Raw genomic sequence first — 19,421 nt, 5'->3', positions numbered from 1 at the left:
TCCTTTTGTTGAGCATTTTCTAGTTCTATTAGCTGTGTCATTAGGCTACTCAGGTAAGCTCCTTCTTCCTTCCTGATGTGTGCTTGCAAAGCTATAAATTTTCCTCTCAGTACTGCTTTTGCTGTGTCCCATAAGTTCTGATAGTTTGTGTCTTGATTGTCATTTGTTTCCAGGAACCTTTTGATTTCCTCCTCGATTTCATCTCGGACCCACTGGTTATTGAGTATGAGGCTGTTTAACTTCCAGGTGTTAAGGTTTTTCTTCTGAGTCCCTTTGGAATTCACAAATAATTTCAGAGCCTTGTGGTCAGCAAAGGCAGTCTGCAAAATTTCTATCCTCTTGATATTATGGAGGTATGTTTTATGTGCCAGCATGTAGTCTATCCTGGAGAATGTCCCATGTACATTGGAGAAGAATGTGTATCCAGGTTTCTGGGGGTGGAGTGTCCTATATATATCCACTAAGCCTCTTTCTTCCAATTCTCTCCTCAGGTCTAGTATATTCTTGTTGAGTTTCAGTCTGGTTGACCTATCCAGTGTTGACAGAGCCGTGTTGAGGTCCCCCACAATTATTGTGTTGTTATTGATATTATTTTTCAGATTTGTCAACAGTTGTATTAAATATTTTGCTGGCCCCTCATTCGGTGCATATATGTTTAGGAGAGTTATTTCTTCCTGTTCTACATACCCCTTGATTAATATAAAATGTCCATCTTTGTCCCTTACAACCTTCCTGAGTATAAAGTTTGCATTATCTGATATTAGTATGTCCACTCCAGCTTTTTTATGGGTGTTTTTTGCTTGGATAATTTTTCTCCAGCCTTTTATTTTGAGTCTATGTTTGTTCTGACTATTCAGGTGCATTTCTTGTAGGCAGCAGAAGGTTGGATTGAGTTTTTTGATCCATTTAGCCACTCTGTGTCTCTTGACTGGTGCATTTAGTCCATTGACATTGAGAGAAAGAATTGTCCTGGGATTTAATTCCATCTTTATATCGAAATTTGGTGTGTCTCTTGGTTAGTCTTGTCTTAAATTAGGTCTTTCAGTTTTTCTCTTAAGACTGGTTTGGAGTCTGTAAAGTTTCTGAGCTGCTTTTTGTCTGTAAAACCATGTATTCTTCCGTCAAATCGGAAAGTGAGTTTTGCTGGGTATAGTATTCTGGGTGAAGCATTCATTTCATTCAGTCTTGTCACAATATCCCACCATTGCTTTCTGGCATTGAGTGTTTCTGGTGACAGGTCTGCTGTAAATCTCAAGGATGCTTGCTTGAACGTAATTTCCCCTTTTGATCTTGCTGTTTTCAGAATTCTGTCTCTATCTGTGGGATTTGTCATTGTGACTAGGATGTGTCTTGGGGTGTTTTTTCTGGGGTCTCTTTTGGTTGGTACTCTTCGAGCATGTAGGATTTGATCACCTATATTCTTTAGCTCTGGAAGTTTCTCTTTAATGATGTTCTTGACCATTGATTCTTCCTGGGAATTTTCTTCCTGGGTCTCTGGGACTCCAATGATTCTTAAGTTGTTTCTGTTGATCTTATCATAGACTTCTATTTTCATCTGTTCCCATTCTTTGACTAATTTTTCCGTTGTCTGCTCATTTGCTTTAAGTTTTTTTGTCCAATCTCTCCTGCTGTATGGAATTGTTATGTATCTCATCTTCCACAGCACCAAGTCTATTCTCAGCTTCTGATACCCTGTCCCAGAGCTTATCCATTTTGTCATTTACTTCGTTTACTGACTTTTTCAGGCCTGTTAATTGATATGTTATTTCAGTTTGGAGTTTTGTGATTTCTGTCTTCATATTTTCTTGGTTCTTATTAGTGTTCTGTTCAACTCGATTCATGGTTTCTTTGAGTTCTTTGAACATATTCCATATTGCTAGTCTAAAGTTCTTATCTGAGAGGTTGTTTAGTTGGTTGGCCATTATCTGGTCATCAGAATTGTCCTCTTCATTCTCTATGTCTGATGCTGGCCTGCGTTGTTTCCCCATTGTCACACTTGTATTTTGGGTTTTTCTACGTGTTGTGGTGGTATTCATTGGCTATATGATGTAGGCAGCACACTTCTCTGGTTCCGCCCTTTCTGGATTGGCTGACTTGTCTCTAAGGGAGGGTGGTGAAGCCTCACACTGGATCAAATCTTAGGCCCAAGCATTCAACGGAGAAGACAGTCCGAAGAGGAATGCTTGCTTCTGTGTTATAGCTCAGTTCTTAGTGTGATTTTTTCTTCTTTTTACGATGGTGTTCTTTTCTTAGAAAGAGCGCACGGCTGCGTAGCGAAGCGGAGCGGCCGTGCTCTGCTGGAGCGTCTTTTGCCCCACTCCCAAGAGTTTCACGCAAGAGGACAGTAGAGAAACATTTACAAGGAGCACTCACAGTTGGGCTCCACTGGGCAGGTGCATATTCGTGGTTTTTCCCTGCCTGATGCCCCAAACAGGGCTCAAAGGTTTTTCTTTAAGGTAAATGAATCTCTCTTGTTTTTTCAGTTTAATAATATTCTTTTTATTTAAGCATCATGAATACAAACATATTCATACTTGGGTTTCAGACATAAAATTCACACCTCCCTTTACCAGTGCAACTTTCCTACCACCAATATCCCCCATTTCCCTCCTCCACCATCCCCTGCCTGTTTTCATGAGAGACATTGCACTTCTCTCTTTATCATTGTCATGGTAGTTGTTAATGTAGTTATTTCTCTACCTGCACTTACCACTCTATGGTAAACTTCACATTATGAGCTGATCCTTCAGGCCCTCATCTCTATTGTCTCTGGATGTTATTACTATACTATCTTTTATTTCTTAAATCCCACAAATAATTGAGACTATTATGTGTTTATTTCTTTTCCTCTGACTTATTTCATTCAACATAATAGTCTTCATATCCATCCATGTATAGGCAAATTTTGTGACTTCATTTTTTTCTGACAGCTGAGGAGTATTCCATTGTGTAGATATACCACAGTTTCTTTAACCACTCATCTGTTGTTGGGCATTTGAGTTGTTTCCATATTTTGGCTACTGTAAAATGCTCTGCTATGAACATAGGAGTGCAGAGGGCATTATTTTATTGTGTTTTTGTGGTCCTAGGGTATGTTCCTATTAGTGGTGCTGCTGAATCATATGAGAACTCAAAGTCCAATTATTTTTAAATTTTTTGTTTTTGTTTTGGGCCACACCTGGTGATGCTCAAGGGTTACCACTGGCTATGTGCTCAGAAATCTCTCCTAGTTTTGGGAACCATATGGAATGCCAGGGACTGAAATGAGGGCTGTCCTGGGTCAGCTGCATGCAAGGCAAATAAATGCCCTACTGGGGCACCAGTCTTTTAAGGAATTTTTAAGAAATATGTTTTCCAGAAAGACTAGACTAGATGGCATTTCTTCCAACAGTGAATGAGAGTTCCTATCACCTAACACCCACACCAGCAGTAGTTGTTCTAAGATCTGGCACAAGGCAAGGCTTCCCCCTCTCACCACTCCTATTCAACATAATACTAAAAGTACTTGCCATAGCAATTAAACAAGAACAAGATATCAAGGAATACAGATAGGAAAGGAAGAAGTCAGGCTCTCACTGTTTACAGATGACATGAACGATAATTTGGAAAATCCTAAAGACTATCAAAAAATCCTTTTAGAAACAATAGATTCATATAGCAAAGTGGCAGGTTTCAAAATTAATGCACAAAAATCAATAACCTTCTTATACACAATAATGAGAGAAGAAAAATACATTAAAAAACAATCCCTTGGGGGCCAGAGCAGTGGCAGTATAGGTAAGGCGTATGCCTTGCAAACACTAGCCTAGGTTGGCCCGCAGTTCAATCCCCAGCATCCCGTATGGTCCCCCAAAACCAGGAGCAATTTCTGAGCACATAGCCAGGAGTAACCCCTGAGCATCAATGGGTGTGGCCCCCAAAGAAAAACAAAACAAAAAATCCCTTTCACAATAGCACCACAGAAATTCAAATACTTTTGAGTCAACTTAATTAAAGAAGTGAAGGACGTATACTGAGAAAACTATAAAACATTGTTTCAAGAAATCAGAGAACACACAGAAATGAAGACATATATCTTGCCTAATATTTTATAAGATAATATTTCTCTCTTATCTTCTTGCAAAGTGACATTATTATTACCTTTTGCCAGAAAAAATTACAAGAAGTCCTCTGTGTACTGCCAATTTTTTTATCCATCTTTTTGTTTATTTGTGGGTTTTTTTGTTCCAGTACTGCTTATCAGACTCAGCTATTTGTTATCCCTTTGGTCTACACCTATTTTTATTTTTTTATATTTATCTTTATTTAAACACCATGATTACAAATATGATTATAGTTGTATGATTACAGTAATGTAAAGAACACCCCCCTTCACCAGTGCAACATTCCTACCACCAATTTCCCAGATATCCCTCCTCCCCACCCCCCCACACCTGTACTCGAGACAGGCTTTCTAATTCCCTCATTCATTCACATTGTTATGATAATTTTCAGTGTAGTCATCTGTCCAACTGCACTCATCACTCTATGTGATGAGCTTCATGTCATGAGCTGCACCTACCAGCCCTCATCTCTCTTGTCTCTGAGATACTGTTAAAAATGTCTTTCATTTTTCTTAAAGCCCATAGATGAGTGAAACCATTCTGCGTCTTTCTCTCTCCCTCTGACTTACTTCACTCAGCATAATAGATTCCATGTACATCCATGTATAGGAAAATTTCATGACTCCATCTCTCCTGATGGCTGCATAGTATTCCATTGTGTATATGTACCACAGTTACTTTAGCCACTCATCTGTTGAAGGGCATCTTGGTTGTTTCCAGAGTCTGGCTATTGTAAATAGTGCTGCAATGAATATAGGTGTAAGGAAGGGATTTTTGTATTGTATTTTTGTGTTCCTTGGGTATATTCCTAGGAGTGGTATAGCTGGATCGTATGGAAGCTTATTTTCCAGTTTGTGAAGGAATCTCCATATCGCTTTTCATAAAGGTGGTACTAGATGGCATTCCCACCAGCAGTGAAAAAAGAGTTCCTTTCTCTCCACATCCCCGCCAGCACTGCTTGTTTTCCTTTTTTGTGATGTGTGCCAATCTCAGTGGCATGAGGTGGTACCTCATAGTAGTTTTGATTTGCATCTCCCTGACAATTAGTGATGTTGAGCATCTTTTCATGTGCCTTTTGGCCATTTGCCTTTCTTCTTTTTCAAAGTGTTTGTTCATTTCTACTCCCCATTTTTTGATGGGGTTAGTTGTTTTTTTCTTGTATAGTTCTGTCAGTACCTTCTAAATTTTGGATATTAGCCCTTTATCTGATGAGTATTGGGTGAATAATTTCTCCCACTCAGTGGGTGGCCTTTGTATTCTGGGCACTATTTTCTTTGAGATGCAGAAGCTTCTCAGCTTAATATAGTCCCATCTATTTATCTCTGCTTCCACTTGTTTGGAAAGTGCTGTCTCCTCCTTAAAGATGCCTTTAGTCTCAATGTCCTGGAGTGTTTCACCTACATGTTGTTCTATGTACCTTATAGTTTCAGATCTGATATCAAGGTCTTTAATCCATTTGGATTTTACCTTTGTACATGGTGTTAGCTGGGGGTCTGAGTTCGCTTTTTTGCAAGTGTACTGCCAAAATTTTAAAACGTGTAAATATTACCACTAAAACTGATTTTGATTAAACACTTTATGTCAAGTTACTGAGCACAAAACTGGAAATGATATAAGCAGGAACATACCATTCTATCACATTTTCACTATACTGAGAAAATATAAACCAATGGCCTTATTAATAATAGTAAAATCTAATAAGGAAACTTATTAGAAACTGATGACTTTTAAAGTGACCTTTTTATTTATTTTATTTTAATTAGTTGAAAGCTTATGTAATTTATTTGAAAATGGGTATACTTTACTGACTTAGAAAATTCCCGGAATTTAAAAATAATTGTAAAGCACCATAAACTGATTCTAGAACAGCAATACCATTTATTATTTCAATACAATTCTCAAAAAATGTTATTTATTTTATAGGCAATTTGGAAATCATAGAAACCAAAGAAAAGTCATACACACTGCCTGCACAATACACACACAAATCATACACACATATAGAATACATAGTTGCATTTTCCATTCATTTCTTCCATATTCTTTTGTAATATGTTTTTTTTTAATTTTACTCTATTTGCTGAGGGGGTGAGATGGAAAAAATGTCTCTCTCTACAGCATTTGATCTATTGATGGAAGACTACCAAAAGTAATGTGTCTGTTGTTTCTGGGGGAGAGAACCTTGCAGAGGAGAACCTGGGCCCTCTCACAGATGAAGTATGTGCTTTGCCACTTGGGCCACTTCCTTGGCTCCTTCATATTTATTTAGTAGTTTTTAAAACTTAGAATTTTCCCAAATTTAATATATACAACCAAATTTTGTTTAATTTCATTATTTATGAAATCCATAGCACTATGATTAGTATTCAGATGTGTTCTTTTGTAATTGTCTCCATCTAATTCTTAAAAACATTTCAGATAGTTGAAATTATAGGTTAAAATATTTCTACAGCACTAAGATGATATATTGTCTAATGTCACTTTAAGAACTTGTATAAGTTTACATGTCCTGCACAGCTAGGAGATTTGTACCCAGATCTTGTCTGTAAGAGTAGATAATATTTTCAAACTTGAACAACGTTTTAACTTGAATTTGAACTTTTTGATTTTTAATTAAAAACATTTTACAAGCTTATTTTTAGTTACCAATTATTTATGATATTCTAAATGATTACCTTTCTATATTTTAGATTTTTATAAACTAAATATATAGGATAGCAATCTTTTGTCATATTATTATACACTTTTACAGTTGCTGCTTATTTATGATACTTGGTTTTCTTAATATGTTGCTTCCAGGTAGCACAGTGCTGAATTACCTGGAGGAGGGGATCTTGTTAAGATGCTGCAGGGCTTTGAGAGAAACTGCGATTTTTGCCATTTTTTTGTTTATTGTAATTTAAGTGGTATCAAGTGACAAAAATCTTAATTTTGATAATGACCTTAGGAATCAAAAAATGTCTTTTCCTTCTTTATGATCCTTTCTTTAATTTATTTATCAAAAATATCTTCAAACTCCTATTGTGCCCAGCTTGTACTGTTCAGCACTGTAAATAAAGTGCAGCTATATAACAAAAATGGCCATTATGGAAATTTGAACAGAGCATCAGCCAATATCAATCATATATTGTGCCAGTGCCATGGAGCAGATTATACACTGTTTAAAAGGAAAATTACAAAATGATAAAACTATATTTCAGTCTAAAGCATGTGAGAACAAGAAATTGTGTGATAATTTGAGGATCACACCAAATGCACATTGCTGCGAGTATTCTAATCTTGTAGGATCTTTGTGATGTTTGGACTTCTCACATATATTTTTTCGGAGCAGCTTAGGCTAATAAATTGTGGAGCATTCCATAATAATAATAATAATAATAGATAGCTTATTTATTAATGGGCAGTACCTTTATACTCCTTAAATTCTGCTGCTGATAAATGCTGTGGGTTATATGATATATGTTCCTTTTCCTTTTGCTCTTAAACTAAGATTCACTAATATAAATAAATATATAAATAAAATATAAATAAATATAATAAATAAAAATACCATTAATCAAAAGAATTTAAAACAATTTTAATTAAATTTTAAAAGCTAATATTTGCGGGGTGGGGTGCAGGAGAGATAGAACAACAGGTAAGACACTTTCCTTGCATGCAACCAACACAGGTTTGATCTATGGCATCCCTTAAAGTCCCTTGAGTACTGCCATGAGTGATTTCTAAGTACAGAACCAGGAATAGTCCCTAAGCATTACTAGACGTAGCCCCAAACAAAACAAAAAGTAAATATTTTTTTTTACTATTAAAAGAATAATTTCTAAGATATATTTGAATCAGACAATTGTTTGAGTCCAAACACTTGCTAGGATTTTAATGCTGTACTTTGTATTTTTCTTTCTGAAAACTTTGGATGTCATAAGTATTTCCATATAAGGTATCCGAGAAATGAAAAATACTCAATACAGTTTATGTAAAATATATTTAGTTATACAAAATACCATGTTATCTGAATATTTTATAGACTGATTTTAGTCTACTGTTTTGTCTCACGTCATAGATGTGTATTATTTAGAAATAAACAGTATATAATCAAAATAAATGAAAATATATTAAGTACCATTTATTGTATTTAAAATAATTATTTTAATGAAAAATCCTATAGAAAATTTCTTTCTTATTTTTTTCTTTTTTTCATGAAACACCTTTATTTTTTAGTTAAATATCATGGTTACAAAATTGTACATAATACAGTTTATTTTTTCCACATATAAAGTTGTTCATGATTGAGTTACCACATACAACGTGCAACAGCCTTCACCAGTGCACATTTCCTTCCACCAATATCCCCGGTTTCCCTCTCTTCCTCCCTGATGCCCTGTCCTGACTCTGGGGAATACATTTTTCTTGCCTTTTTTTAGGGTTGCAGCCAGTAGTGCTCAGTGGTTAATCCTGGCTCTGTACTTAGAAAATATTCCTGGCAGGTTTAGGGGATCTTATGGGTTCCCAGGGATCAAACCTTGGTAGGCTGCATGCAAGGAAAACAAATTACCCACTGTGCTATTACTCTGGCCCCATGGGCAGATATTTTTCTTCTCTGTTACTGTCGCTCTCTGTTTCTGTCTCTTTCTTTCACAAAGCATCTTTTAAACATGGAACTCAAAATAATTTCATAAACATCTTTTTTACTGTTCTGTATTGAAACTGTTTGTAATGAGAAAATGCAAGTACTTCAGATTGACCACCAGAGGGCGCTTTTAGATTTAGAAAGAAAATGAAATTTTACTGTTCAATATGTGAAATGAGACAGTGCATGAGAATGCATGTATGAACATACAGTGCGCATGGCTTTGAGTGCATGTGTATATTTTGATTTATATATTCTTTCACGTGAAGATTTTAAAATTCCACCCCAGCTAATGAGCTTACCAACCTGCTTGTTTTCAGACTTTAATACCTTCTTTTTCATATTTCCCCATATGTTCCATTCCTTAGGTTTATCCGGTGACATTATGCTTTGGAATATATTGTGGATATATTTTGCATAGATCATGTTATGTAGGAGGGGTTTAAAAATTGACCTTTATAAAACAGCCTCCTTCTCCCTGGCCCAATCTGTTATAGCACTTTTTTGTTGTTGTTTTGTTTTGCCTTTTTATAGACCACAGTCCAATCTTAGATTTGGTCTATACTAATTTCTGTAAAAAATGTCACAAAATTTATCCTTACACTTAAAGACCAGAATAATGTTCTATGGCACTAACCATTAGAAGTCTAGTGATTTTGAATTTCTAGACATAAATTACATGGAGTATGTGATACATTAATGGGAGTGATTATTGATACAGCAGTGTTAGTATTTTTCAGACTCATTCATATTATTACAGGATTGGTTTGAATTAAAACAACATTTTTAATTTTACATTTTTCTAAGCTTAGTGGCAATAGTTATTGTAAATGAAAAGCTAGAAATATTACTGAGGAAATCTGAGAAAGTAAAGAGAAAAAAAAAAAGAGAGATGCATATATTGGTGTATATTAAAGGAGATTATAGGCTTGTGTATTTATTAAACTTGCCTGGACCTATGTAGGGTAATTATATGATTTGTAATTGTATGATAGTTCTAGGAATTTTAATGTTCTTATGTGAGGAATGATAAGATATTGATAGTTTAAAAGATAAATTGATAATTTATGCTGGATATGCATGTCATGATATCTCTATGTTGTTAAAAGCCCAAATATTTTTAGCAAAAGTTTAACAAAGGTGATTAGTTAAAATTAAGATTTAATCTAAATTTAAGGGGAAAATTTGCATCACATGTGACATTGCACAGAAATTCTGCCTTCCCTGCTCAGCTGAGGGGAATATATATGTGCTGGGGAGTGAACCAGGTTCTGCCAAATACCCCTGTATTGTACTCTCTGGAATGTTTTGTGTATTGTTAGGTTACACCTGGTAGTGATAAGGTTTTACTCTTGCTCTTGGGTCTATTTCTGGGATCACTCCTCGTAGTGATCAGAGACCAGTTGGGGTGCTGGAGTTTGGACTTGGGTCAGCCACGTTCAGTGCAAGCACTCTATCTGCTGTACTATATCATAGATCTCTGTATAATCTCTCTGTAGTTTCTCTGGTTTTAATTTTAATTCTATCATTAGACTTTAATTTCTCTATCTTGGGGTGGGGAGTAAAGACTTGAAGCTAGTGTACTAAGAAGGAAGGAGTGAGTTGAATAGAAATCAGACATCAGGGCCCGGAGAGATAGCACAGCGGTGTTTGCCTTGCAAGCAGCCGATCTAGGACCAAAGGTGGTTGGTTCGAATCCCGGTGTCCCATATGGTCCCCCGTGCCTGCCAGGAGCTATTTCTGAGCAGACAGCCAGGAGTAATCCCTGAGCAACACCGGGTGTGGCCCAAAAACCAAAAAAAAAAAAAAAAAAAAAAAAAAAAGAAATCAGACATCAAAGTGCTATGTGCGCCTCCAAAAAGTGTATGATCCAGTTCAAGCAAACCAATTACATGCTTTCATAAAGAAACTATAACCTTTATCAAAATGGAAAGTATTAAAGAGGATATTTGTAAAAGAAGGCTTAAAAATAACTTATCGGAGGAGAATATACATGTATACATTTCACTTATGAAATATGAAACCTGAAGCTTGAAAGTCCTAAGCTATATTAGTAAGTACAAGTCGTAGAAGACATTACAGGATACATAAACATCAGGAACAACAATCGAATATAATATGGAAACTTCAAAATGTGTTTTGGGTGGAGGATGTTGATTATGGGAAATATTGTGTATGTGGTGAGAGCAGTATATATATTAATGAACTCTATACCACTCACTTAATTTTGTTCCAAGTCTAAAGCTATTCTAAATAAAGTTTATAGAAAAAATCTAAACTACTTTAACTAGCATGCAAAAATGTGTGTATCAAAAATAAATGGTTGGGCTAGAGAGATAGCACAGCGATAGAGCTTTTGCCTTACACGCAGCCCATCCAGGATGGACCGTGGGTTTGAATCCCAGCATCTCCAGAGCTTGCCAGGAATGATTTCTGAGCGCAAAGCCAGGAGTTAACTCCTGAGCGCCACCAGGTTGTGATCCATAGACAAACACACAAACAAAACAAAACAAAACAAACCAAGCTTTAGCCCCCCCAAAAAATAAAAAAATAGACAGTGGGGCACTGTGGAAAGAGGGTGGAAAGATAGGTCTAGCATAAAAAATAATTTACTAGTTTATGTAAGTATGATTTTTTTAGCTGTTTTTGGTCTATACATGGTGATGTTCAGGGTTTACTCTTTTGTTTTTCCATTTTCTTTTTATTTTGGGCCACACTGGTGACGCTCTTAGCTATGCGCTCAGAAATCGCTCCTGTCTTGAGGACTGTATGGGATGCCGGGAGATCGAACCACAGTCTGTCCTGGGTCAGCCACGAGCAAGGCAAACGCCCTATCCCTGCGCCATCGCTCCGGCCCCAGGGTTTACTCTTAATTCTGAGTGCAGGGATTATTCCCAGTAAACTCAAAGGGGACCCTATAAGGTGCCAGCTTTGAATCCAGATCAGCATGTGTAAAGTATACAGTTTGTCTGCTATACTATTTCTTTGACCACTCAGTTTATTACTTTCGCAAATCCTCTACTCAACTGCAATGGAAAATACTCTTAAGAGCATGTCATTAATTTGCAGACACTTACAAAATAGTAGCACAACGCAGGTATAATTTCACTAAGGTTTCTAGAAAAGTCTTAGCTAAAGGAATGTATCCATTAGGGGAGCTGGCAGTAGATCATACTGGTTTGCAAGAGCCAAATATACAGATCTTTTCCCAACTTCACTTAGTGACTTAACATTCATAGCTTAAAATTGCTATGGAAATTAACTGAAATTTCATGAAACATCATAGAGATGGAAAATACTTGTAAATCGTGGATTTTTTTTCCTGTAAAGGTTGACTGTTGAACATGAACTGAAATGCACTTAAATGTATCTCTTCGAATATTTACTTTCTTTATGTTGTTCCTATCTACCTGACTTGCAAAGCTCTTCCTTTAAGTGCTCTCCAGTCAAAGGTATTTCCAGTTCATCTTCTGTTACACAAGCCTTAAGCCTTGTGATGGCCCAGACTTATTCCTGTGTTATTTGGCTTGTCACTCAAAGATGATTCACTTTTTAATTAACTATCTTTGGCATTGATTATCAGTGTACATGAATGGGACATTCTCATGGTTATGATTATCCCTGAAATCCTGTACTTCAATAACTGTGTTTCTTGACTGAGTTCCAAGTCCAAAAGCTAAATTAGGAAATAAATTATACAATATAAGACACCTTTATTATACACAAATTTTCTTCTGGAACATTTTGCAGTTTAAATTCTATAAACAGGAGCTGAGCCTCTCCATGGATAGCCATGTGGGCCTGTGGCTCTAGGGAGAGGTTTTGTTCTCTTTGGGGAACTCATTTCCTAGAATCTTGGATCCAGGAGAGAATATGCAAGGTGGGTGGAGGTGGCTTCTCTCCATTCCGTGGGAACACATGCTCCCTGGCATAGAGAACAAAATCTGACAGACCAAAATGTGAGTGCATGCAAGTGTGTGTGTGAGTGCGTGTGTGCGCACGCACACATAAATCCATATACATAGAGCTGAAAATAAGTCATCTATTTTTTCCAAGAGATTATGATTGTTATTTCAAAAGAAAAGAAATTCTATATTATTAGTAGTATGAAAGTATGCACAGTTAAGAAACCCATGCAGTTCTATGAGCATGCACTTATGTTTGAAATATTTAGAAGTCTTTGACATTCCAGGCTGTGGGGATTATGCAACTAGAATACTAAAGAGGTAAAGCTAAAATTCATCACAAAGTAGGAAGAATAAACACGACTCACTGTAGCAATCACAGTTAGATTATTTGAGGATCTTTTGAGCATTGTACCTGGAGAATAGGATCTTTTGGTTCCCTTCTTTCTTTCTTTCTCAATATGGAACAGAGGTGCTGGTCCCTTAGACTACTGCCTGTTGTAAGGCAAAGATTGCTTTGCAGCAAAGAGAATGTCTGCCTGAAGCAAGAGTGTAAGAGAGGAAATACATTCTGGTGCAGCAATAAATGCATTTAAGCTGAAAATAGGAGAACATTACCTGGCAGGCAGGAATAGAAATAGGAATCAATTTGAATCTAACCTAAAATAGTTTAGCTATTCGGTTGAATAATATACAACTGATAGTTCTGATGGCATCTTCCAGCAGAGGGCAGAATTTACATTGAAATGGAGCTACAGGGACCAAAAGATTTTTTTTCCCTTTAATTAAAAAAAAAAAATCAGTAATTTTGGTTTTTAAATAGTTTAAAATATTTTAAAGTATTTTAGATTTATAAAACATTAAATTTCTGAGTTTGATATATTGTGTCTTATTAGTAAAATATTCAAACTGGGAATGTAAAATGAAAAAATAGTTTTTTTAATCTGGTTTTAGACCCTCATTATTAATGTTAGCAAATTTATTCTTTTCTATATTATTTACACAATTATCACAAAGTTCATTCTTTTAACTGAATGAATTATTTTTCTTTATTATCATTGTCACATTTGTTATAACTGCTTCCCTTAACAGTTCAGAATCATCAGCCTTTGCTAATCTATTTGAAGATGATTTTGATATTTCCCTTTGATAAGATCATACCTATTTAAAATTTAACTAATTTTATTGTATTATCCCAATATAAATATTTTCTTTAGTTAGAAACTTTATGAACTTAAATTCTGTTTCTCTTTAAGTCATGTTTTTATTTTAAAAGAATAGTTGCAATAATAAAGAAGGTAAAAATTATTATATATTAACTTTTAAAAATTTAGTAATAACTGAATTTAAATCTTTACTCCCTAGAATATATTATTTTTATACAAATAATAGCTACCTGATTGTTTGATATTTTAAAAATCTTAGAAACAGGGCAACTCTTTACAATATGAGTTGAGATTGACATGTAAGAAATACAAAGAATAAAATAAGTTAATCATATGTAATTAATTAAAAACAAGAAATCTTGTCCTAAAAATAGGTTATTTAATTTTTGCTTCATATAACAACTTTCTCTAGTTGAATTTGGGGATATGTAAATTTTTTAAGTAAACTAAAGAAAAATCTCTGGCAAACACTTATTAATACCATGGAAGATATAATAAATTTTCTTTTATTATTTAAATTAGTAATGGTTTTATATCTATGAAATACAAAATATATCAAAATTACAGAAATTTTCTGGCTAAGAGTGAAAACTATTTTTGTGTATACTAGAGAGTTATACTCTTTTTAAATGCTAAAGAAATAGTCACTTCATTTCATAATTTAAAAATTATCCCGAAATATTTTGTTCATCTAGGATAGAAATTTTCTTTTGTGTGAAGAAAAACACTAACAAGAGATTGTTTAAACTTTAAACAATGTAAGTCTATTGATAGAATCAGAAATGTCAGCAAAATATAATTTCTTTTTCTGGGAAAGAAATCTGTCTCGAGATTGATAAAAGCCATAGACATTGCAATAAAAAAATCTATAGGCTCGTAAAAATCAAACTTACATTTTACTTACTGCTATGGATACAAGATTGCTTGTTTACAAAGATTCACACAAATCATCAGCTAAGTCTGGTGTTAGGTCAAAAACATTTTAGAACTAGCCTTGCATTAAGGAACTAGCTTTGCATTTAAGTGGCTCTCCCCCACTTCAGCTGTGTGATATGGATGAGTCATTTAACCTCTCTGAACTTTGGTTTCTCACTAATAAAACTGAGGTGATAATGGGTATCTATCTCAGATATTGAAAGTTTAAAAAGTAATTTACTTTATGTCTGTATACGCGCTAAGCTAAATTTCTTCCTGACACTTTGCAGAATTGTTTGTTAGATCAAAATCATCTAGATAATGAACTTAATTAATAATACCTTATTTTCAGCATTCATGAATTATGCTTACATTGGATTAAATAGGTTTTTTTAATGTTATGTATATTAAAACAAAATCTGGGAAAAATCTTAACTTTGGATGTACATTGAGCAATTGAGATTAATTTTAACTGCTAGTGATTAGAAACTCAAATGAAAATAAAATACAACTTTTATTTGTCTTTACATTTTTGGGAAACAAAAATGCAGAGTTAGATTTTAGATAACATTGGTTAATACTTTTTAATATTTTCAATATTATATTTAGTTCTCAACATCACATTTAGAATAAGTGCATGTTAAAATTTCCTTTTTCGTCTCAAAAGTCTTGGTCTATATTTCTAGCTTGAGAATTATCCTTGCAATGACATTTCCCCATCTCATTTTACACCTTGCCTTTTCCTTACAAATCATATTCTCTTTTCATCAGTACATCTGCCCAAAACACTCTTCTCCTTGACAGTTCTATCCCACACTCGCCTCTGAGCATCTAACAAGCATTACCTCTGGGAATTGCAAAGTGCCATATTTAAAATCTCTCAGTGAGTTATACAGGTTTTTCAGTGTGATCATAAGGGATTCCTCAATTCTGAGTTTTAGAGCTAATCTACAACAACTGATAAGTACAGTATTTCCACATTAGTATATTTGTGTTGTGCTAATATACTTAAACAGTATGCATGTCCATTGAGATTTTCTACAATTTTCTTTCAAGCTTTCTTCAAACTTTTAAGAAAGATGTCTTACATGTTTGATTGGCATTCGCTGTAATTTCATTATATTTCCCAAGCTAAATTTCCTAAGCTATGTTAGAACAGATTTGTTTTAGATGTCCCAAATATTCGATTGGACACTAGTTGACAATAAAAGGAGTCTAATACTGTTTAAAAAAAAAAACCAATATGAGTATCTCAAGATAGTGCTAGTTTAATGATTAAGACAAGATGGGTACATATTACATGAATCTGTTATAAGACATTATGGAAAAAATTAGAACATAGGGGCAGAAAGTTAATAAGTGACTATCAGATGAGAGCAGGAGAGAATATCAACAAAGGGGCTTGAAGAGACTTTTGAGGTTATGGAAAAATCTTAATTATGATGGTGTTTTGAAAACTGCATACTTTTATAAGTAGTTGTGCATTTATATTGTCTCTTTTCAAAGAGATTTTATAGAACATATAACCTTCCCCATTGGTATTTCTATTCCTAAATTTATAACCTTAGACCTGTTTTAAATAACTTAGTTTAAATAGACTTCTTTTAAATTGCTATGCCAATAAGTTATTTGGTAATTTGAAAAGTTTTATTGTAAAATAACATTTATCTAACAAGTAAAATAGTATAAAGCGATTATAATTTTAAGAATATTGTTCAAGGAAACTCATGTTTGTAATATAAAAAGTTGATTTTATTTCATTTTACAACTGCCAGCAATTATGTTGCAGTGCTAAGATTTATTATACCTAATATCTTTTTAGTGACAGTAATTTGAATACTGTCAGATTATGTGAGCAAATTGCAGTTGTTTTTTATTTAATTTTACATTTTTATATCGCCTTCATGAAATTAAAGTTACTTATGATTGGGTTTCAGGCTCACAATGTTTCACACCTCTCCCATCTACTTTTCTCCACTAATTCCCTCCCCACTTTTGTAAATTGACAGAAAATTCAGTTCAAATAAAATTAAAAGCAAATTTATAAAGATCTTCTCATTTTAACTCCCATACTGAAGCTCTTTTTTATAAACTTTTGTAAGTTCAGCAGTGATTCTTCTTACTGATGGGTAACAAAAAAATTCTTTAGAAAAATACTATTAAAAGGGAAGCTTTCCCTGAAGGATATAAGGGCTTCAAAGGGAACTGATACTAGTATTGAAATTATAAATTTTGGATCAATAAAAAAGGGTATGCCTTTACCACACTTATTAAAAGTCTAACTCTTTGATGGAAATTTTATTTAACTAAAAATAATCATTTTAGTCTTCAATAAGCTTCTAGTAGACCAATAATGCCAGGTTTTAATGACATTATTTTGAGCAATTTTTATTGGAGATTTAATTTTTAATGGCGTTGTTTGTTCACCAACTGCTATTTTCATTTATTGTATCTATGTGTTTTTATTAACTTTTTGTACATTTAATCCCACTCTATGTAAAATAATTCACTAATTTTATTAACATTTTTATATAAATGACATCAAATTTAGATCATGGGGGGACAAAAATGCATGTAGAGTTATGATAAAAGCCATAAATCATTGAAAAAGTGCAATTGACTCTCATACTAGTGTATGGTCCTTTAAGTAGGTATATATTTTTGATTCACTCCCCAGCAGCTGCTCATCCTTAGTAGAGGTTTTATGTGTAGCTCGCCAGAAACTCTTATTTTTATTCATAATTGTCTGGTTGTGCCTTCCCCACATGCATTGAACTGTATGTACTGTGTGCTGTAGAGGTGTGCTGTTAAAATTCGTTTATTCTCAGAAATATTTTTAAAATATTTAAAAATGTTTTCCTTTGCAGAATCAGACACAAGTTTGGCAGAAGGAAGTGTCAGCTGCTTAGATGAAAGTCTTGGACATAACAGCAACATGGGCAGTGATTCAGGCACCATGGGAAGTGAATCAGGTACTGCCTAACTGTTGTGTAAACCTTAAAAAGTGTGAAATAAGACGCCGTATAGTGGAAAGCATGGGGGCTGTTCATACCCTCCCTAATGTATTTATGCAATTAAAGCAATTCTTTCCTACAGTTGAAGTACTTTTGGAACTTTGCCATTCACTTCCTTTAAAAGTAAAACTTACAAAAAAAAGTCCTAGAATCGAGCTCTCTAATTTTGATCCAGTACTTATCATTTTAGTCTGGCATATGTTACTATTACATAAAATTATGTTTTCTATTTTATTGATATGTTTCAATTAATTTGATTACATTTAAATTCTCTATTAATTTGTTGTATTTTATTCCATAGTTCTACCTTTTAAAAATAATTAAAATTAAAAGGGAGCTATTATTGATAAGTATAATTCTGTAGATAACTGCAGAAAACACGAGTCCCTCATCAAATGAAAAGCTATCAAATATACATAGTGTTAAGAGTTCCAATTTGCATAAATATATCTGGCATTGGAGTAGAGTTTGAAAACTATTTTTATGACTAAACAAGAACTTGACTAGGTATTTCCAAAATTTTATTCCATATTGATTATATAACCTACCAGCAGTAAGTGAGAGTGCCTCTTCCCAAATCTACACTTAAGCATTGCTTCCTGTTGTCAGAGTCTTAACTTTCATCAGTCTGACTCTAAGTGAAATCTTTCTGCTTTCTATGCACGTGTTTTCACAATTACTAAAGAACTATCTTTTAAGAATAAATGGTGGGTCCTAGGATGTCTGTTAATACTTTTATTTATTTTTTATATTTAATGCTTTATAAATTAAAGTAAAACATTACACACAAAAGTTGCAGACATTGGTGGCTAATAAGAAGTGGATAACTGGTAAATTGAGAAACAATTTATTTTATACTTCACTTGCTCTGTGATTGCTGTATAGACACTTTACAAAAATCAAAGTGTTCTGCATTGTGAAAAAATAAAATTAGCTTAGATTTAGAGGGACAAAAATGTTTACATAAAGATGTTAATCTGCTCTACAAACCCACAGCATTAGAACATGCTACCTCTTTTATTTAACTATTCTTTAATAATAAAAAACAACTCCGGAATCCTTCAGAACTGTGGGCTTGAAGAACTCAGTTCACCAAATATGGGTCACAACTTTAAGTAGAAAGGATTAATACATTTTATGTTCAGTTCTGTCAATGTTATGGTTTTCGTTTTTCTTTTGAAAGTGTGGGATGAACAAGCCCCCTGGATGCTACTAGGACTGTGTGGTAGAGGAGATTGGACCTGACTCACTGTGTGCAAAATATGCTCAGCTTGTTGAGTTATCTTTCTGGTCTGGCCCAATTCATGTTTATGGTATTTCTATGTAATGATTTTGTTTATTGCTCTTACTAAACACATTTAATGATTCTATTAAATACTATTGATGAATTTCATCTGTTTTGAGTTGTTAGCAAATCTAAATACTGAGTTTCACTCTTCTATTTTGCATGAACAACATAAAGCATCTGAACACAGATTAATTTCTAAAGAAAATATATTTTTAAAAGCAAGCAAAAGCACCTCATGACAAGCATAATCATAGTCATAGGTAGCTATTCAAGTTCTAGATTGATCAGTGCTCAGGAAACAGGAACTGCTGTGCAGAATATATAATGAAATATAAATAAATTAAAAATGGTTTAGATAAATTACAAATTACTAAATGCATAATCAAGTACTGGAAAGCACTAC

General features: G+C 34.0%; 1 protein-coding gene across 1 annotated transcript in view; it reads left to right on the top strand.

Moving 5' to 3' along the window:
- Window positions 1-19,421, top strand: part of IFIH1 (interferon induced with helicase C domain 1) — an 82,891-nt gene that overhangs the window by 20,516 nt on the left and 42,954 nt on the right. Inside the window, exon 3 of the mRNA XM_049773365.1 lies at window positions 17,584-17,688. Within this exon, the coding sequence (XP_049629322.1) occupies window positions 17,584-17,688 (105 nt within the window). The remainder of the gene's footprint in view (window positions 1-17,583; window positions 17,689-19,421) is intronic.

This window comes from Suncus etruscus, chromosome 5 (genome assembly GCF_024139225.1).
Source record: "Suncus etruscus isolate mSunEtr1 chromosome 5, mSunEtr1.pri.cur, whole genome shotgun sequence".
NCBI classification, from domain to species: Eukaryota; Metazoa; Chordata; class Mammalia; order Eulipotyphla; family Soricidae; genus Suncus; species Suncus etruscus.
This window is presented reverse-complemented; position numbering and strand designations above follow the sequence as displayed.